This window comes from Dasypus novemcinctus, chromosome 8 (genome assembly GCF_030445035.2).
Source record: "Dasypus novemcinctus isolate mDasNov1 chromosome 8, mDasNov1.1.hap2, whole genome shotgun sequence".
Taxonomy (NCBI): Eukaryota; Metazoa; Chordata; class Mammalia; order Cingulata; family Dasypodidae; genus Dasypus; species Dasypus novemcinctus.
The window spans coordinates 93,848,404-93,867,134 of NC_080680.1; the positions used below are offsets into that span (position 1 = coordinate 93,848,404).

At 42.1% G+C, this 18,731-nt stretch overlaps 1 protein-coding gene across 5 annotated transcripts in view; it reads left to right on the plus strand.

Annotated features, from left to right (window-relative positions):
• The window catches only part of DENND1A (DENN domain containing 1A), a 615,092-nt gene that overhangs the window by 403,490 nt on the left and 192,871 nt on the right, over positions 1-18,731 (plus strand). For all 5 annotated transcript variants that reach the window (XM_058302406.2, XM_058302408.2, XM_058302405.2 and 2 more), the window contains exon 12: positions 6,882-6,983. In XM_058302406.2, the coding sequence (XP_058158389.1) occupies positions 6,882-6,983 (102 nt within the window). The remainder of the gene's footprint in view (positions 1-6,881; positions 6,984-18,731) is intronic.

Sequence of the window (18,731 nt, forward strand, 5' to 3'; positions counted from 1 at the left end):
TGTCCCCCGCGTGGGGGAGCCCCACGCGCAAGGAGTGCGCCCGTGAGGAAAGCCGCCCAGCGTGAAAAGAAAGAACAGCCTGCCCAGGAATGGCGCTGCCCACACTTCCCGTGCTGCTGACGACAACAGAAGCGGACAAAGAAACAAGACGCAGCAAATAGACACCAAGAACAGACAACCAGGGGAGGGGGGGGAATTAAATAAATAAATAAATCTTTAAAAAAATATATAGATAAGAAAACTGAGGCTCAGAGATGAAGAATTCACTGAAAGTGATGTAGTGGCAGAGGCAAGACTTGAATCTGGCTGTCTTGTTCCAGAACTCCTGGTCTTAATCATCATCATTTTTTTTTTAAGATTTATTTTATTTATTTCTCTCCCCTTCCCCTACCATTGTCTGTTCTCTGTGTCCATTCACTGTGTGTTCTTCTGTGTCTGCTTGCATTCTTGTCATGTGGCACTGGGAAACTGTCGCTTTTTTGGTTGCTTCATCTTGCTGCATCAGCTCTCCTTGTGTGCAGCGCCTCTCCTGGGTGGGCTGCGCTTTTTTTGCATGGGGCACACTTCCTTGCACATGGGGCACCCCTACACAGGGGACACCCCCACGTGGCACAGCATTCCTTGTGTGCAGCGGTACTGCGCATGGGCCAGCTCACCACACAGGTCAGGAGGCCCTGGGTACCGAACCCTGGACCCTCTATATGGTAGGCAGACTTTCTATCAGTTGAGCCACAACCGTTTCCCTTAACCATCATCTTAACAGCTACCTTTCTTTGCATGTCAATTATGAATTCTGCAGTAAATAATCATGATAATTTTACGTGATTATCATTGCTATCACTGTTATTCCCATCACACTTCCTCAAGCAAACTCCAGTCAGCCTGTTTGGGCTTACATTGACATCTGCTGTAAGGCCTTCCTTCCCATAGAGTGGATCAGGCTGCAAGCATTTCATTTATTCTCCAGTTAATGTGCATTTGCCTTGTGTCAGGCACTGTGGTGGGCACTGGATTTGCAGAGATGAGTAGCACCAGCTCTGCTACAACAGAAAAGATTCACTTCTGAGTACAGCTTAGTTATTCCATGCTCATCACTCCTCTGAACACCATAACTACCATTCTAGGTAGGGAGCCCAGCAGTCTGTTGAGGAGGCAGAGCTGGAGCTGGGCCCCTGCTTTTTGAGGTCCAGGACTAGCTTCTTTCCTCCATATCAGCCCCTGATACTCTCAGCCAGGCAAGTACCATTCTCCCCTTGCTGCTCTTTGAATCCCCTGAATTATGTTGCAGTGCAAAATCTTGCCCTACCATTTCCCACAGGCAGCTAAGTTCCCTCTCTGGAAATGCAGAGGCATTCCCATCTGGGAGGAGGGGGCTGGATGGTTTGACCCACATAGCTGATAATATTTTATATTTAGGAGGGAAAACCCATTTTCTTCATATTACTAACTTTAGAAGGCAAAACTCAACAAAATCTTGGCTATCAGGGATGTACCAAAGGTAGAGTGATTCTCTAATGGATGCCACCTTTGTGCTGAGGAGTATGTCAGACTCTCGAGGGGGTCTTGCATTTTTATGTTAATCCTAAGAGAGCACAGGTGGAAAATAATGTTAAAACATAAATCCTGGGCTAGACAAAAAAGGAAGGGAGCAGGGAGCCAAACACACTGGAGATTAAAATGCACATTTGGTGATGGTCCTGGGAAAGATTATCTTGTTTTGCGCTATTCGTTCACAGCCACTCATGCTTTGTTTTCTCTTACAGTTTCTTGTAATTTTATTCCATGTTCTGGACTAGATAGTGCTATTGTGTTTAGTAACTTCATTGAGGTGTAATTTATATACAGTAAACCATCCATTTAAAGTGTATGATTCAATTAATTTTAAGTTTTATACATTCATGAAACCAACACCATTACAATAAAGATATCGAGTATTTCCATCATCCTCAAAAGATCATTCATTTTTTTTAACAGATACTTATATTGTACTACCCTTGGGCCAGACACTACTCTAAGTACTTTAAAAATATTAACCCACTTACAGGTGAGGAAACTGAGGCACAGAGAGATCAAGAGGCTTGCCCACGCTTACACAGCTGGTGGTGAGTAGTGGAGCTGCAAGCTGATGAGAACTCAGGCAGCCTGACTTCTAGGGCCACACTCTTCACCTCATTCATTCAAGAATTGCCTGCTGTGGGCCAAATACTGGGGTAGCAGCTTAGTGGACAAAGATCTGGCTCCTGACTCCCAGAAGCCCACAGTCTAGGGAAGGAATTGGATACCTGTGTAAATAACTGTGGATTGACTTATTATTCTGTTGGTGTGAATAAATCATAGGGGAACACAGGTACTGGAAAATTTACTGCAGCCTCTGGCACTCTGGGGTGAGGTTAGCCAAGCTTCACTGAACTCTAGGGAATCATTCAAGGAGAGGGGACAAGCAGATGAGAGAGCCATCATTTGTTATAGATTATTTAGGAATCATGCTGAATTCTTTACTTACAATTACTTATCTAATCCTGACAATTACTTTATGAGGTAGGTATTGTCATGATCCCTATTTTACAGATGAAAAATGTGATTGGTTTTTGAGGTTAAGTAAACTGCCTTAGGCAGCTCACCTGGTAAGGGGCAAAGCCCAAATGAATCTTATCTTAGAGCCAGTATCCTCTCAGCTATCCCTGATCATCCCTAATACTATGGTTTTTCCCTTTCCTGACCTAAAAGGCAGTGGTCAGGCTAAGTCTGTATGATAAAGCATAGTGAGCAAGGCATTTTTGATCAACAATATCTATGGGAAGATGCCATTTTTGTGTGTTTCTCTGTGCAAGTAATGCCATTTGGAAAGTCAGTGTGCATGTCAGTATGAGGTTTTTTTGTTGTTTTTTCTGTTTTTTTTTTTTGTTTCTTGTTTTTTTTTCATTCTGAGAAAAAGCCTATAGAGTCTGGTGGGGGGAGGGTTTGCCGCTGGCAGGAGCTTTGGCATATGTTGTAACTAAAAAGAGAGGGAATGTGTTGGTGGGACAAGCTACCGGAGAGCTGTCTCGGTGTGCTGCGGTACTAGTAAGTGTTTTAATTGGGTAGGGTTTTTGGAGGACTATTTTGACATCTGCTCGTGTCTTTGCTGATTTTTCTTCACTTAGAGTAGGAAACACAAGCTGTGGATAAAATGGCTTTAAAATAATTGGAAGTAAAGATAAAGATATCTCTCTCAAAGTCAAATTTAAGAGGGATACTTTTGAAGAAGTAGAAACTAAATTCCACTTCTAGGAATCCATACTAAAGCACAAAGCTTTTATGTTTACTGAGTTCCTGACAATATTATATGTAATAATTTCCTAAAAACTGAAACTAGCCAACAAAAGTGGCTTGGTTGGGTTTGTTTCCATGAAGTAACACCAGCAATTAGAAGTGATCTTTACAAAGTGGGGAGTGGGGTATATGAAAGGAAATAAACCAAAACATTATCTCTAAAAGGAAGGATTTAGGGTAACTGTAATTTTCTTCTTTGAATTTCTCTGACCTTCCAATTTTTTTTTACAATAGGCATATATAATTTTTATGACACAGAAAAGAAGTGTTGCATTGTTTAAGGGAAAGAGGCCCTGAAAGTGTTTATACAATTGCATGCTCTACACAGCTATTCATTCTGAAGTCCCCTGGGCAACTGAATTTGGAGTATCTTAAGAAAGAGAGTTAGGCCTTGGACTCAAAACTAGATCGAAAATTCAGCTCCATCATTCAGCAGCTGTGTGACTTTGGGAATTTACTTGACCTCTCTGAGCCTCTATTTCCTCAGCCTTACACTGGAGAAGATTGCATCTCCCTCATAGCATTGTTAGGATAAAATAGCTGGCATTCAGTGGTAGTCCAGCTTCCTTCTGCACTAGCACTTCCCACCCCCAGCCCCAGTTTGGGTTTTGTTTGCCTTTCTTCATTCCTCTTGTTGACTTGAGCCTTTGAGGGACAGGGTACCATCCGGTTGAGCTGGCCTCTGATTCTTTCTTTGAGAACAGAGAGCTTCAGGAAGGCCCTTGAGTCCATGCCAGCCCTTTTGGAAGAGGCCTTGCCACCGGGAGGACAGCTTTGTCCTATAAGAGGAAACTCTCCCAACCCAGCTCTTGCCTAGAGCCTGGTATTTGGGGCATTTTGGTTTCTAAGGGGACCCTGGCCTGCTAAGCCAGGAAAAGGGCCAGGTTTTTTCCTATTCTTCAGCCTGTAGCCATTGTTTGAAAAGTAAACACTCCACACAGCTTAACTGTTAAGTCCTCCAGCCAGGAGTGGGAAGAAATAAAAAACCTATTCCAGGCCAGCCACGGAGAACCCGCAAGGTCCGTCTGTGCTGCTGGGACCCCACTGGAAGCACTGAAATAACATTCCACCCATCGGGCTTTCCAGTCACAAAGACCTCTCTGCAGTGGCCCTCTTCTCCACCACCTCCTCTTAGGGCTCTGTGAAAGGTTAGATGAGGCAAAATAGGTGATTCTGGGGTGCCACACCCTCAGCTCAGTCCCTGAGCCTGGAGTCCTTGGCTGAGCTGTGGAGCCTCTCTTGCCCCATCTGATTCTCTTTCCCAGGACTGTGCCTCAGCCTTTGAAGTGAGGGCCCAGCAGTTACCAAGAAGGATTTTTGCCTTCGGCCCCTGCCATTACAGCTTTTCAGATTGCCTGTTGCCATTGAACGCATTGTGAAACTATTAATAGCAGCCCCATTATTAAGCCCTACTGTGTGCCAGGCACTATGTAATCCTCACAGCAGCCTGGCAGGGCAAGTGGGCTGAGGGCAGTCAGGTCATCATTTCGGGTTTACAGATGAAGTCAACGAGTAGCCACATAATCTGAGGGCAAGAAGCTTTGCCTCTGTGAGCCTCAGTCTCTCATCTCTGAAATGGGGGTGGTGATGCCTTACCTTCAGCTACATGGATGACTTTCACTTTGTGAAAGTGCTGGGTGAACTCTGAAATGTAATATCAGTGAAAAAGATGGTTGTCGATGCTATTTTTCTAACTTCCTGCTAGCACACTGCCTGGTGTATTTAACCCATTGGAATGTAAAGCGAGGCTGCTAACGAGCCATGGAACTATTCACTTAGCCGATGTGAAGCTTAATTCCTAGTTCTCATCTAGAAAATGGGGATTGTGCTTTAAAATAAAAGTGCTGTACAACACTAGTTATTAGATTTACATTAACTGCTTCTCTATGTGCTGTTTTTTATCCTATAAATAAGGTAGATAATGTGAGCGTTTGGGTTTGGAGGGGAAATAAGGTAGAAGTAGGCTGTCTTGTCCCCTCTCTGGGGCTCTAGGGCTATCATAAGCACTTAGTAAATGTTTCTAAATTGACTTGGTAGGTTTGTAGACCAGCACCCAATGCCTGGAGAAGCCTATTTGCTAAGGAGTTAGAAGCTCCTGGTCATGTCAACTGGAAGGATTCCATGATTCTGCATGAGTGTGTTTTTTTTCAACCCTAGGAGGCTTCTGACCAGCATGGCTCTACCTTCCTGCTGGGAAGAATGTTTACTTAGGTGCCAAGTTCTGTACTAAAGTCTGGGATTTGAGAGAGAACAAATGTCAGCCAGTATTAGTGACCTCTTGTCAATGTGCATGCAAGCACTGTCCTAGGTGCCAGTTATTATGCAATGGGGAGCCAAACATTTGAGCTTCTGAAGGTGTCCGCAGCCCAACACGGGGAAGCAGGAGGTGGGAGGGTCTGGGAGGGGGTCAGTTTCACTAAAGTCCTGAGGAGGAGGAGGAGGCTGGTGGTTCAGTACAAAGAGCAGGGGCTGTGGAGCAGCCAGTCCTGTGTCACCTCTGCTGCTTATTTCACCTCTCTGAAGATAAGAATTAAAGGAGATAAAGTAAGCAGAGCACACAGCAAGCATGACTAGGTTGGGAGGACATTGTACTTGTTATCCATGCTCAAGGCTTTAGCAAACACAGGCTTAGCAGGTACAAGAGTGTCCAGCTCCATCGCTCGCCTACACAATGTGCTTGGGTGAGTTAAGAAAAGGTGCCCCCCTTACTGATACTACTCGACAAGGCACATGGGTTTGCAGATTTCAGGTCCCTTTGGCTGACTGGGCATCTTTGGTTAGTGTGTACTTGCACAGTCATCTGCGCTGGTTTCAAGGGTGTCTAATATTGAAATTGATCCCTGCCATAGAAGGTCCCAATTTATACCTGTTGCTCTGAGGTAATATGCCTCCTTTTGCATTCAGAAGTGTCCCAGTTTGGACAATAAATTATGGGGCTTTTCTACTTAAACAAGGTAAAGTAAAATCTACGTTTCTACAAGCATGAACACCTAATAGGCCTGAGTCTCCCTTACTCTTCTATGGCCAGAACCTCTGAACTATTACTAGTTGGATTTCTTTGAATCAAATTGAAAGTTTAATGTTTAAAGAAAATGTTAACCTTAGGCTGTATGCCATATTCCATATCCAAGACTGGCAGGATCCAAGAGAGATGGACAAGTAGCCTTTGGTGAATTCGCAGAATGTACTGAATGTGGGTGTCATGAGAGCCCAGCTGTATATCACAGTTTCTGGGGCCAGAGCCTTAGACCTCAACTTCTGTTCAAAAAAAAAAAAGGAAAAGATAAGATATAAGGGTGTGAAAATATTTTTTCCTGTGACCTGGGGCATTGTTACTTAGCCTCTGCAAGCCCATTTTCATTCCTGGGACTTGGGGATGATCATACAAGCTCACAGTTTTGGAAAGTTAAATGAGCTAATGAATGTGAAGCACTGGGCCTGCCATAGAATCAGCCTTTGTCACATGTCACTGTTCTTCCTTAGCCCCTTCCCTGGAGAAGGCCAGGGGAAATATCTGTGTCTTGATGGTGCTTTAATGACTTTCCCTTTTGGATTTTTTTTACTTGCAGAAAGTCAGAAACATGGCCCTGGATGATGTTGTGATCCTGAATGTGGACACCAACACCCTGGAAACCCCTTTTGATGACCTCCAGAGCCTCCCAAGTGATGTGGTGGGTAATGAGCCTTGCAATGCTGACTCCTCTGAGCTTAGTGGAAATGAGGGTGACTTTCTTTGGTGAGGGATGGAGAGGGAAAGGAGACAGCCATGGTTTTCCTATGACCTAAGAACTTCTGTCCGATTCTCTGTTCCCTCTGGGACCTTTGTTTTGTGAAAAGTTGGGGGTGGTTTACTTTTTGCTCTTACAATGTTCATCTGAAAGATTGTGAAGTGGTCCCCAGGTTATAAGCAGCTCCTCCTTTTGTGGGAGCTGAGAGCAGCAGGGGTTGGGAGGATCTCTTACTTTCTGTGGGAACCTCTCCAGCATTTTGCCATCTCCAGAGAATGGGACCACTTCCCCTGAGTAACACCATAAAAGGTAGGTGGAAGGGGCTTTCTTTGTGAGCAGTTTGGGATACTTAGAACCTGCTTTTTCTTCCTGGACCATCATCAAACAAAGCCACCTTCTGACATAGCAGGATACCTGCTGCCAGTGCTCAGAATGTGGCTGCATGTCCCCCAAATCTTTGTTGCCCTCAGGTCTCAACAGAATGTGGACTGTGTATTTAGCAAAAAGCAACAGCCTGTCATATTTGCCACACTAACATCGGACTACACACTGGTCATGTTGTTACTCAGAGCTGCCTCATGGGCAGCTAGCTGTCTGAAGTAGACCCATTCTCCCCTGTTGTCTGTAAGAATGGGGAAGGTTTAGGTTCACAGGAACGTTCAGTTTTATTTCTGGTTTGACTTCCATGGTTCTGCTTGCTGGGAGATCTGTTAAGTTATCCTAGTCTGAAAGGGGTCGATGTTCTGGGCCATGTGGAGCTGATACAGGGCTGGGGTTTGTGTTGTGGCAGGTGGAGTGCATTACCCAGCAGGCAGTGGCATTCCATTGTAGCCAGAGCCTCACAGCCTCTTGGGGTCAGCTAATCTGAAGAGATTGCTGATTATTAATATATAGCTTGCAACATGGTTTCAAGCCCCTTTACTCTTAACTCACTCTGACTTTTGAGGAGTCATTTGTGCTCTGTAAAGATCAGTTTCATTTGTGACAATTCAACACTGGCTACCATTCATTCAGCTATTCTGTACTAGGCACTGGGCTAAACACTTGTCAATGAGCCTTCATTTACTCTTCATACCACTATGAGGAAAGTATTTTTCTTACTTCTGTTTTGCCCACAGAGCTGGAAAGAGGTGGAGCCAAGATGTGAACCTAACTCTGTCAGTCCACAGAGTCATCTAGTCCTACTAGGTGATTTCTGCATTTAGGATCTCATTCAGTAGCATCATAGCCTTATGGAGTAGGTATTCTCTCCTTCTTACAGGGAGAAAAGAACCTCTGAAAATAGGTGACTCGCCAAATAACTGGGAAGGGGCAGGGCTGAGGTTGGAACCCCAGTCTGGGTGACACTAAAGCCTGTGCTGCTTTCGTTCTATTTACACCACCTCCCACTGGAACAGAAAAATGGCAGAAATTTTTAAAAAATCAAAATATCATACAAGTGCAAGTTTTATTGCTAATCATGTCAGCACAGAGTATTTGGTTGGTATCTTAGGACCTTTGGGCCATAATTTGAGTTCTTTTAGTTCAGGGAATCTAAGGTTTCTACACTGTTCCCTTTCATAGAAAAGCTCTCTCTTTAAGCCAATGGTATCTTGAGTATGGACCTTAAAACTGCTGAGTAAATTGTGGTAAGTGACCATGAGATATATCAGACACAAGTAATAGGCAGGGGCCCAAGGGCAGCCTGGATGACTGACTGATTGCTCAGACACCATGGAGTGGACTGACTGGTCTCACCTTCATATGGACAGCATTCTGACCCTGTGCTGGGCATTGGGTAGCAAAGAGTAAGCAAAGTCCACCCTTGTCTTCCAATAGGGCATACAGACATGTAAATTATATATACATAGATATACTATAGCATATTATAATAGGGTCACAAAGGAAATCAGAATCAGGCACAGAAGGGCCCAGAGGAGAGAATAACAGATTCTGCCAATCTGAAGATGGTAGATTCTGAGATGCCTTTTTTTTTCCTTTTTTTTTTTTAATGGAGGTACCAGGGATTGATAGGAAGCAGGTGCTCAACCACTGAGCTACAGCCACTCCCTAAGATGCCTTTTGTTTTTTTTTTTTAAAGATTTATTTATTTAATTACCCTCCTCCCCCGGTTGTCTGTTCTCTGTGTCCATTTGCTGCGTCTTGTTTCTTTGTCCGCTTCTGTTGTCGTCAGCGGCACGGGAAGTGTGGGCGGTGCCATTCCTGGGCAGTCTGCACTTTCCTTTGTGCTGGGCGGCTCTCCTTACGGGCGCACTCCTTGCACCTGGGGCTCCCCTATGTGGGGACACCCCTGCGTGGCACGGCACTCCTTGCGCGCATCAGCACTGCGCATGGGCCGGCTCCACACGGGTCAAGGAGGCCTGGGGTTTGAACCGCGGACCTCCCATGTGGTAGACAGATGCCCTATCCACTGGGCCAAGTCCGTTTCCCCTAAGATGCCTTTTGAATGATAAATTATTTGGCTCCAGGGAACCAAGGTAAATCAGGCAAGTTATTTCCCTGTTTCTAAGCCTCAATCTTCCTTCTTGAAAAGAGGAACCACACCTGCCATTAGAATTGTTATGGCAAATAAATGAGATGATAGTATTTGTCAAATGCTTGGCGCGGTGGTCGGAATGTTGTCAGTGTCAATAAATGGACCTGCATAAGTTAATAAAAATTGTTGTTAATCACAGGCAATGTTAGAGGACCATTAATACCTGGGCAGTCCTCAGCCTGTGCAACAGGGACCTTCAAATTTGTAAACTGATTTATAGCCCTAGGATTGAGAGTGTTCCACAGCAGTGGTTTCTAACATGGAGCTTTGGACTTATCAAGGATTCCAAAGATAGTAGTGGGGGAAGAAATGAAATACTTGTATTTCAATAGAATTCATAGATTTGATTTTGTAAGGCTGCACGAGCTATCAGGTCCTGGACAGAAGTCATGTCCGCTCATTTACGGGTTCCCTGCACTTCACACAGGACTAGGTACTTTAAGTATATCAACATATCTACTGTTGACCTCATACTCTCCCTCTTTTGCCACAGTTGCTTGTTTACTGTATCTGATGAGCCTGCTTCTGTCTCCTTTCCATCCCTCCTCAATGCCACCTAATCCCAAACCTTTATTTCTCTTTTTTACTATTAACTCTGAATTGGCTCTTCTGACTCCATCCTTTTTTTTCCCCAGTCCTTCATGTTGAACCAAAGTGACCTTTCTAAAAGTTAAATTTAGCTGTATTTCCTTCCTTAAAACTATTCCATCAATGAGCATAATAAGTCTGAGACAAAAAAAAAATCCTTCTGTAACTTTTCATTGCTTAGAGATTAAAGGCAAGTTCCCTTTATTGGCTTTGGAATCAGACAGTCTCGTGTTCAAGTCCTGACTTCTTCACATGTTATTTCATACCTTCATATTTTGCATACAGGATTTCTTTTGTCCCACATGTCCTACCCCATCTTTCAATCTCTTACTCATTCTTCAAGACATCCCTTAAACTTTATGCTGTGAAAACCTTCTGACATCTCCAGGTAGGTTTAACTGTATCTTTCTCTATGTTCCCACAGCCCCTTGTGATACCTGTATACTTGTACCTATCACCTACCAGTGTGATTCGTTACATATTTCTGACTTTGGGGCAGAAGCAAGTTTTATTTGTCCTTGTTCCACAAGGATCTAGCATCCACTGAATAGATAGATGGAAGAATGGAAGGAATATATGGATTGAGTTATTTTGGTAAATGAGATCTTGGAAACATGGCATTTATGCTGGAAATTTTATTAAAAAGAGATCTTGATTCTGCTTCCAGCCAAGATGGAACAATTGGACCTGGATTTATCCTACTCCTATTAACAATTTTTAAAACTGGACAAATATGTTTTAAATATATATATGTGTTTTCACATATTGTATGAGAGGCAATATAGGACTGTGATTCCTGAGAGAAAGTAAACATATGAGGAGAGGCCTATAATCCCCCTGGCTTTCTGCCTTTTCTGATCCCTGGTGCCAGGAGGGGGATCCCCAGCAGAGCACAACAGTCTCGTTGAGTTGAGGGGTCAGAGATCTGAGTTGGAGGGGAGGAATGGTTTAAATTTGTGGGTCAGAGTACCAGACAGGAGGAAGCTACTCAGTGAAAGAGCTCCAGAAGTCTGTATTAAGTCCCCTTGACTAATCTTCTGAAGACTAATCTGCCCATGTGTAAGGTGAAACTCCTGACAGGAAACTACAATATGAACAATTCACAGAGCTCACACAGAGCTGGCAATAATTTGCTGAGTAGCCAGAGCAGAGAGACCTTATTAAATACTCAGGACAATCAGTAGAGACCTCAGAAGGGCCACAATTGATAGTAGGTCTAAATTAGCTTTAGAGTAAAGGTTACTTTAGATTTTCCCTAACAGAGTCTAAAATTCAGCCTTGAAGAGAATAAGAGAGGGCTGCAGGGGTGCTGGTAATATACTGCTTTTGTTGTTGTTGTTTTTATCTGAGTCCTAGTTACATGGGTAAGAATTCAACAAGCTGTACACCAATGACGTGTGCTTTTATGTAAATATGTTAAACTTTAATAGAAGTTATAAACAAAACTATTTTTTTAAAGCCTGATGTGCAAGAAATTTAGCCTCTTGTCAAAATGAACCCCAACCCCTCTTTAAAAGAAGACAACAAAATTCAATACTCAATAACATGACATTCACAATATCTAGCATCCCATCTAAAAAGAACTAGGCATGTCAAGAATCAGGAAAATGTATCCCATCACCAAGAGGAAAATTAGTGATTAGAAACAGACTCAGAAATGACAGCTTTTATGGAACTAGCAGACAATGACCTTAAAATAGCTATTATAAAGATTATAAATATGCTCATGGATTTTAAAGAAAGACATGAACTAGACGAGGACAGAAATAGTAAATATAAAAAGAATGAAAGGGAACTCTTAGAGGTGAAAAATAGGATATCTGTAATGAAAAATTGACTGGCCAAGACTGAATAGATTAGATACTATAGAAGAAAAGATCAGTGAAATTGAGGGCATGGCAATAAAATAGTATCCAGTGTGAGGTACAGAAAGAAAAAAGAGTGGAAAAAATTAACAGATCCTCAGTAGCAAAATATCAGACTAACATACATGTATTTGTAGTCCTAGGAGTAGAGGAAAGTGAGGAAGGAGAGAATATATATTTAAATAAATAACAGCCAAATTTCCCCATATTTGATTATGACCATAAACAGAGCTCCAAGAAACTCAATAAACCTCAAACACAATGGACACAAGCAAAACCACACAAAGGCACATCATGATAATTGTTAAAACCAGGTATAAAGATAAAATCTTAAAAAGTGGGAGAAAAAGTCACAGAAGAGAAAGAATTAATGACAGCAGACTTCTTGTCAGAAACTACATAAGACAGAAGAAAATGGAATGACATCTTTAAAGTAATGGAAGAAAAGTTTGTGAATCTAGAATTCTACATCCAGTGAAAATATCTTTCAAAAATGAAGGCAAAACAAAGATATTTTAGACAAATAAAAGGTGAAAGAAATCATTGCCAGCAAATCTGCACAGTAAAAATTTTAGCAGAGGTTCTTTGGATGGAAGAAAATGATACCAAAAGGAAACTTAGATAATAAGGGAATGATGACTGTCAGAAATAATAAATATGTAGGTACATGTAACAAACTTCTTTTCTTGTTTTTTGATTTCTGTAAAAGATAAATGGATATTTAAAGTAAAAATAATACCAGTCTTCCATGTGGTTTATAACATAAATAAAAGTAAAATGTAAAACAACAACAGTAGGCAAACATGCAGCTCAAACAGTTGGGCTCCTGTCTACTATATGGGAGGTCCAGGGTTTGATGCCCAGGGCCTCCTGGTGAAGGCAAGCTTTCCCAGGTGGAGTGCCAGCCCGTGCGGGAATGTGTCCCTGCATGGGAGTGCTGACTGATGTGGAGAGCTAACACAGCAAGATGACGCAACAGGAGACACGGGGTGGGGGTGGGGGAATAAGAAGACATAGCAGAACAGGGACCTGAGGTGGCGCAAGAGAGTAATTGCCTCTCTCCCACTCCAGAAGGTCCCAGGATCTCTTCCCAGAGCCGCCTAATGAGAATACAAGCAGACACAGAAGAACACGTAGCGAGAGGACACAGAGAGCAGACAACGGGGGGAATGGGGGGCAGGGGGGAGAAATAAATCTTTAAAAAAACCAACAGTAGCACAAAGGATGAAGGTAAGGTGGTAAATAGAAGGATGCTGCTGTAAGAGTCTTACATTATATGTAAAGTGGTATAGTAATATTTGAAGGTAGACTCCAATAAGTTAAAAGATGTATATCATAAACCTTAGAGGAGCCACTAAGAAAAAATAATAATAAAACAGAGATACAGTCAGTCTTTATTATTTGTGGATCCCTTATTTGCAAATTTATCTTCTCACCAAAATTTATCTCTAACCCCAAAATCAATATTCTTAGTGCTTTTATGGTCATTCATGAGCATGTACAGAGAGGCAGAATTTGAGGTGCCCAACACAGCTGAGGTCTAACATGACAACACTCTGCCTTTTTGTTTCTTCTCTTCTCTTGTAAAGAAGTATCCTTTTAGTGGTAAACATACTGCCACATCTTTCACAATTTTGTACTTTTTGTTGGTGATTTTGCATTTTAAAATGGCCTCCAAGTATAGTAGTAAGTGCTGTCTAGTGTTCCTAAGTAAGATGGTTCTGATATGCCTTTTGGAGAAAATGCATGTGCTATATAAGCCTCATTCAATCATGAATTATAGTGTGTTTGACTGTGAGTTCAATGTTAATGACTTAACACCTTATTTAATGTGCTCCAATTACCCATTGTGATTTATGATTAAACTTGCTTAAATTTATGTTCATCGGCTGTGTTTAAATGTTGCTCTAAAATGTTCTGAAGGCAATGATACTGTTTCTAGATGGGTTAAGTGGGGGCAGTCTCTAAAAGGTTGAAGAACCAAAGAACTTCCTAGTGAATCATTGTATGGGTATTTAATGAGGAAGCCAAAGATATAAGGTATCTTTAAACAGAAGCATGCAGGAAACAAGGTTATGTTTTGATTGGTTGACAAAATTTTTGTGACCAGAGGCTTCTGGAACCTAAACCTCTATTTCTCCGAGGGTCGATGGTACAGTTTTCACCAATTCTTTATTTATCATAACTTGATGGAACATTACCACAGAAAATGAGAACAGTCTGTATATAGATAATAAGCCAATATTGGAGATCCAAAAGATGGGGTGAGGTGTGAGGGACAGGGGGAAGGAACCAGGCACAGATGAGAAAACCAGGAAAGTTAGCCGGATATACTATATCCAACTACATTGATAGTTAACATTAAACACGCATGTCTGAATACTCCAATTAAAAGACAGAGGTTATCAGATTAGATGTAAAAAGAAGCATGACCCAATTATATGCGGGCCCCAAAACTTCCACTTTAAACATAAAGAGTTAGATAGATTAAAAGCAAGAGCTGGAAAAAGGTATGTCCTGCAAACACTAATCAAAAGAGACTTGGTGGGAAGTGGATTTGGCTCAACGGATAGAATATCCGCCGACCACGTGGAGCCCTTGTGGAGCTGGCCCACACGCAGTGCTGATGCGCACAAGGAGTGCCGTGCCACGCAGGGGTGTCCCCTGTGCAAAGAGTGTGCCCCATAATGAGAGCCACCCAATGCAAAAGAAAGTCCAGCCTGCCCAGGAGTGGCGCCGCACACACAGAAAGCTGATGCAGCAAGATGATGCAACAAAAAGAGACACAGATTCCCGGGCTGCTGACCAAAATAGAAATGGACACAGAAGAACACACAGCGAATAGACACAGAGAGCAGACAACTGGATGGGGGCGGGAGGAGAGAAATAAATAAAAAAGTGAATCTTTAAGAAAAAAAAGAGAGTTGGTTTTCCATTCTCTAACCTCCTTCTACTTTCTGGTAACTTATATTCTAGTTATTACCTCCATGAGCTTACACAATATATTTAGTTCATAATAGCGCAGTCATACAGTATTTGTCCTTTTGTTTCTAGCTTGCTTCACTCAATATAATGTCCTCCAGGTTCATCCATGTTGTCATATGCTTCACAACTTTACTTCTTCTTACATCTGCATAGCATTCCATCATGTATATACACCACAGTTTATTTATCCATTTATCATTTGTTGGACACCTGCATTGATTCTCTCTTTTGGCAATCTGAATTATACTGCTATGAATACTGTTGTACAGAGGTTAGAGAATGAAAAGCTGAGGGTTAACTTATGCAGAATTAGTAAAAAGACTGTTAATCTTAGGAAATGAAGAGGTGAAAGCACAATGTAGCATTTGTAACTAGCAATGCTATTACATGGGTATGACAGTGCTTAAAAGGGAAAGTCTAAGGTCATTACTAGAAGGAAAGCTAAAAAATGTAACGTGGGGCTTATAGCAGAGTAAAACCTCATGTGAAATATGAATATGGGTAATACTGTATATATTAGACTGTTTTTCTTTGAAACTGAACAAATGTATGTTAATGTTAAAAAATGTTGCTATCAGGCAAAAAAAAAATGCTAAGTAAAAGAAACCAGACACAAAGTATTATATACTGTATGATTCCATTTATATAAAATATAAACATAAATCAGCTTATAAAGATGGAATTAGATTAGTGGTTTTGTAGGGCTGGGGAAGGATGGAAGAATTGAGAAATGACAGCTAAGGGATGTAGAGTTTTTCTTTTTGGAGTAATGAAATTGTTCTAAAATTGTGATGAATGTACAAGATTGTGATGATACTAAAAGCCATTGCTTGTATATTTTGGTTAGATTGTATGGTATGTGAATATATCTCAGTAACACTGGTGTTTAAAAAAAATGGTGGGGGAGAAGAGGGAGATCTTCCTTACAGAAGAATTCCAAATAATATCTTTAGATACTTTCCTCCAGGAGGAAAAGCTTAGTCTCCCCATGCCGAAAACCTGGGCTAGACTTAGTGACTTGCTTCCAAAGATAGCATATAAAAAGAAAAACGGTAACTCCGGCAAACATTGCGTTAACAAAGTGATTAGTTTAACATCATCAGTAATGTCATGTAGATATCAGGTACTTCCTTATGTGATGTGATAAGGGTACTTCACTTCTGTAGTATTCTTTCTAAAAACCCAGTCTAATCATGGCAGAAACCTCAGACAAACCCAAATTGAGGAAAATGCTATAAAATACCTGACCAGTAACTTTTCAAAATTGTCAAGGACATAAAAAAGCATTGGAAAAACAGAAATTGTCACAGACCAGAAGAGACTAAGGAGACACGACAACTCAATGCAATATGGAATCCTGTATTAGATCCTGGAATAGAAAAGGACATTCATGGAAAAACTGTTGAAATCAGAATGAAGTCTGGAGCTTAGTTAACAGTAATTTACCAATGTTGGTTTCTTAGTTTTGACAAATGGATCATGGTAATATAAAATGGTGATATTAGCAGACACTGACACTGGGTAAGTAGTAAACAGGAACTCCCTCTACTATCTTTGCAACTTTTCTGTAAACCTAAAATGATTCCAAAATGAAAAGTTTAATTTTAAAAAGAGAAAAAGAAAATAAAGGACTATTACAAAAAGTTTTATGCCTGCAATTTGGACAAATTGTATGAAATGAATAAAAAGACACAGGTTACAAAAAGTAACTAAAAAATGAGTTTATATGGCTATGAGTCTCTAAAAAAGAGTCTGGAGATTATCAGAAGGATTGCCCTTATGCACACCTGAGCAGAGTCTCAGAGACAGATAAAGTAGATACAACCCCAGGTATTGGTTCTTTTGAGGGCTAAAGAGACCCACGGGTTCTATGGTCATGGCAGATGGGGTTCACTGCCATGTCAGTTGGCCCTTCTTTGGAGCTGGTGTTTCTGCGTGATGAAACTGGACTCAGATGGGATCTCTTTTCACAAGCCTTTCATGCTACTTTACTGGAATTGTAGTTGGTGTTGGGGTTTAAGATATATCTAGGGGATTTGAATCTCTGGACTGACAATATGATAGCCACGCCCTGAACTTCAACAGACTTCAACTCCTACACTCTGATTTATTGGACTTACCCAAACAGCTAACATGGAGTTGAAGAATGTCAACCACCACACCATGGAGCCTAGAGTGCCTACAACTGAAAGCAGGAGGATTGCATCCAGTATCCATGTGGAATCTAAGCCCCCTCTTGACATAGAAGTGCAATGGACACAACCAATCCAATGTCCACAGAGAAAATGTGGCATTGGTGTGGGAAAAGTGGCCATGGTGGCTGCTGGGTGCGGGGAATGGGAGGAAGAGATGAGATGTGGAGACGTTTTCGGGACTTGGAGTTGTCCTGGGTGGTGCTTCACGGACAATTACGGGACATTGTAGATCCCCCCAGGGCCCACTGGATGGAACGTGGGAGAGTATGGGCTATGATGTGGACCATTGACCATGAGGTGCAGCGATGCCCAGAGATGTACTTACCAAATGCAATGGATGTGTCATGATGATGGGAGAGAGTGTTGCTGTGGGGGGAGTGGGGGATGGGGACGGTGGGGTTGAATGGGACTTCATATTTTTTAATGTAATCTTTTTTAAAAAATGAATAAAAATAAATAAAAAGATTGCATTCAAGAGAAAGAAAAAAAAAGTAACTCAAGAATAAATAGCCCTATTTCTTTTAAAGAAATTTGAATTTGTAATTCACACTTTCCCACAAAGAAAAACTCCAGACCCAGATAGCTACACTAGTTAATTCTATCACACGCTTAGGAAGAATACAGTCTTTTATTTTTAAAGATTTTTTATTTCTTTCTCTCCCCTTCCCCTTCCTGCCCCCGCCCCACTTGTTTGCTCTCTGTGTCCATTTGCTGTGTGTTCTTTTTCCGCTTGGATTCTTGTCAGCAGCACTGGGAATCTGTGTCTTTTTGTTGCATTGTCTTGCTGCGTCAGCTCTCCATGTGTGTGATGCCACTCCTGGGCAGGCTGCACTTTTATCGTGCTGGGTAGCTCTCCTTATGGGGCACACTCCCTGTGCGTGGGGCTCCCCTACGTGGGGGACACCCCTGTGTGGCACAGTACTCCTTGAGTGCATCAGCACTGCGCGTGGGCCAGCTTATCACACAGGTCAGGAGGCCCTGGGTTTGAACCCTGGACCTCCCATATAGTAGGCCAAATCCACTTCCCTGTGTTCTTTCATTGTGTGTTTTTTTGTGTCCACTTGCATCCTTGTGAGGTGGCACCGGGAATCTGTATCTTTTTGTTGCGTCATCTTGCTGTGTCAGCTTTCCATGTATGCGGTGCCACTCCTGGGTGGTCTGCATTTTTTGCGCAGGGAAGCTCTACTTACAGGGTGCACTTCTTGCACGTAGGGCACCCCTACACAGGGGGCACCCCTACGTGGCATGGCACTCCTTGCGCGAGGCAGCACTGCACGTGGGCCAGCTCACCACACATGCCAGGAGGTCCTGGGTACCAAACCCTGGACCTCCTATATGGTAGGCAGATACTCTATCAGTTGAGCCATGTCAGCTTCCCTTAATACAGTCTTATGCAAACTTTTTCAGAAGTTAGAGGAAGAAGGAACACCTTCCAACTTATTTTATGAGGTCACCATTACCCTGACATTAAAACTAGAAAAGAATTTATAGAGAAAGAAAAAATATAGATGGAAAAATCTTT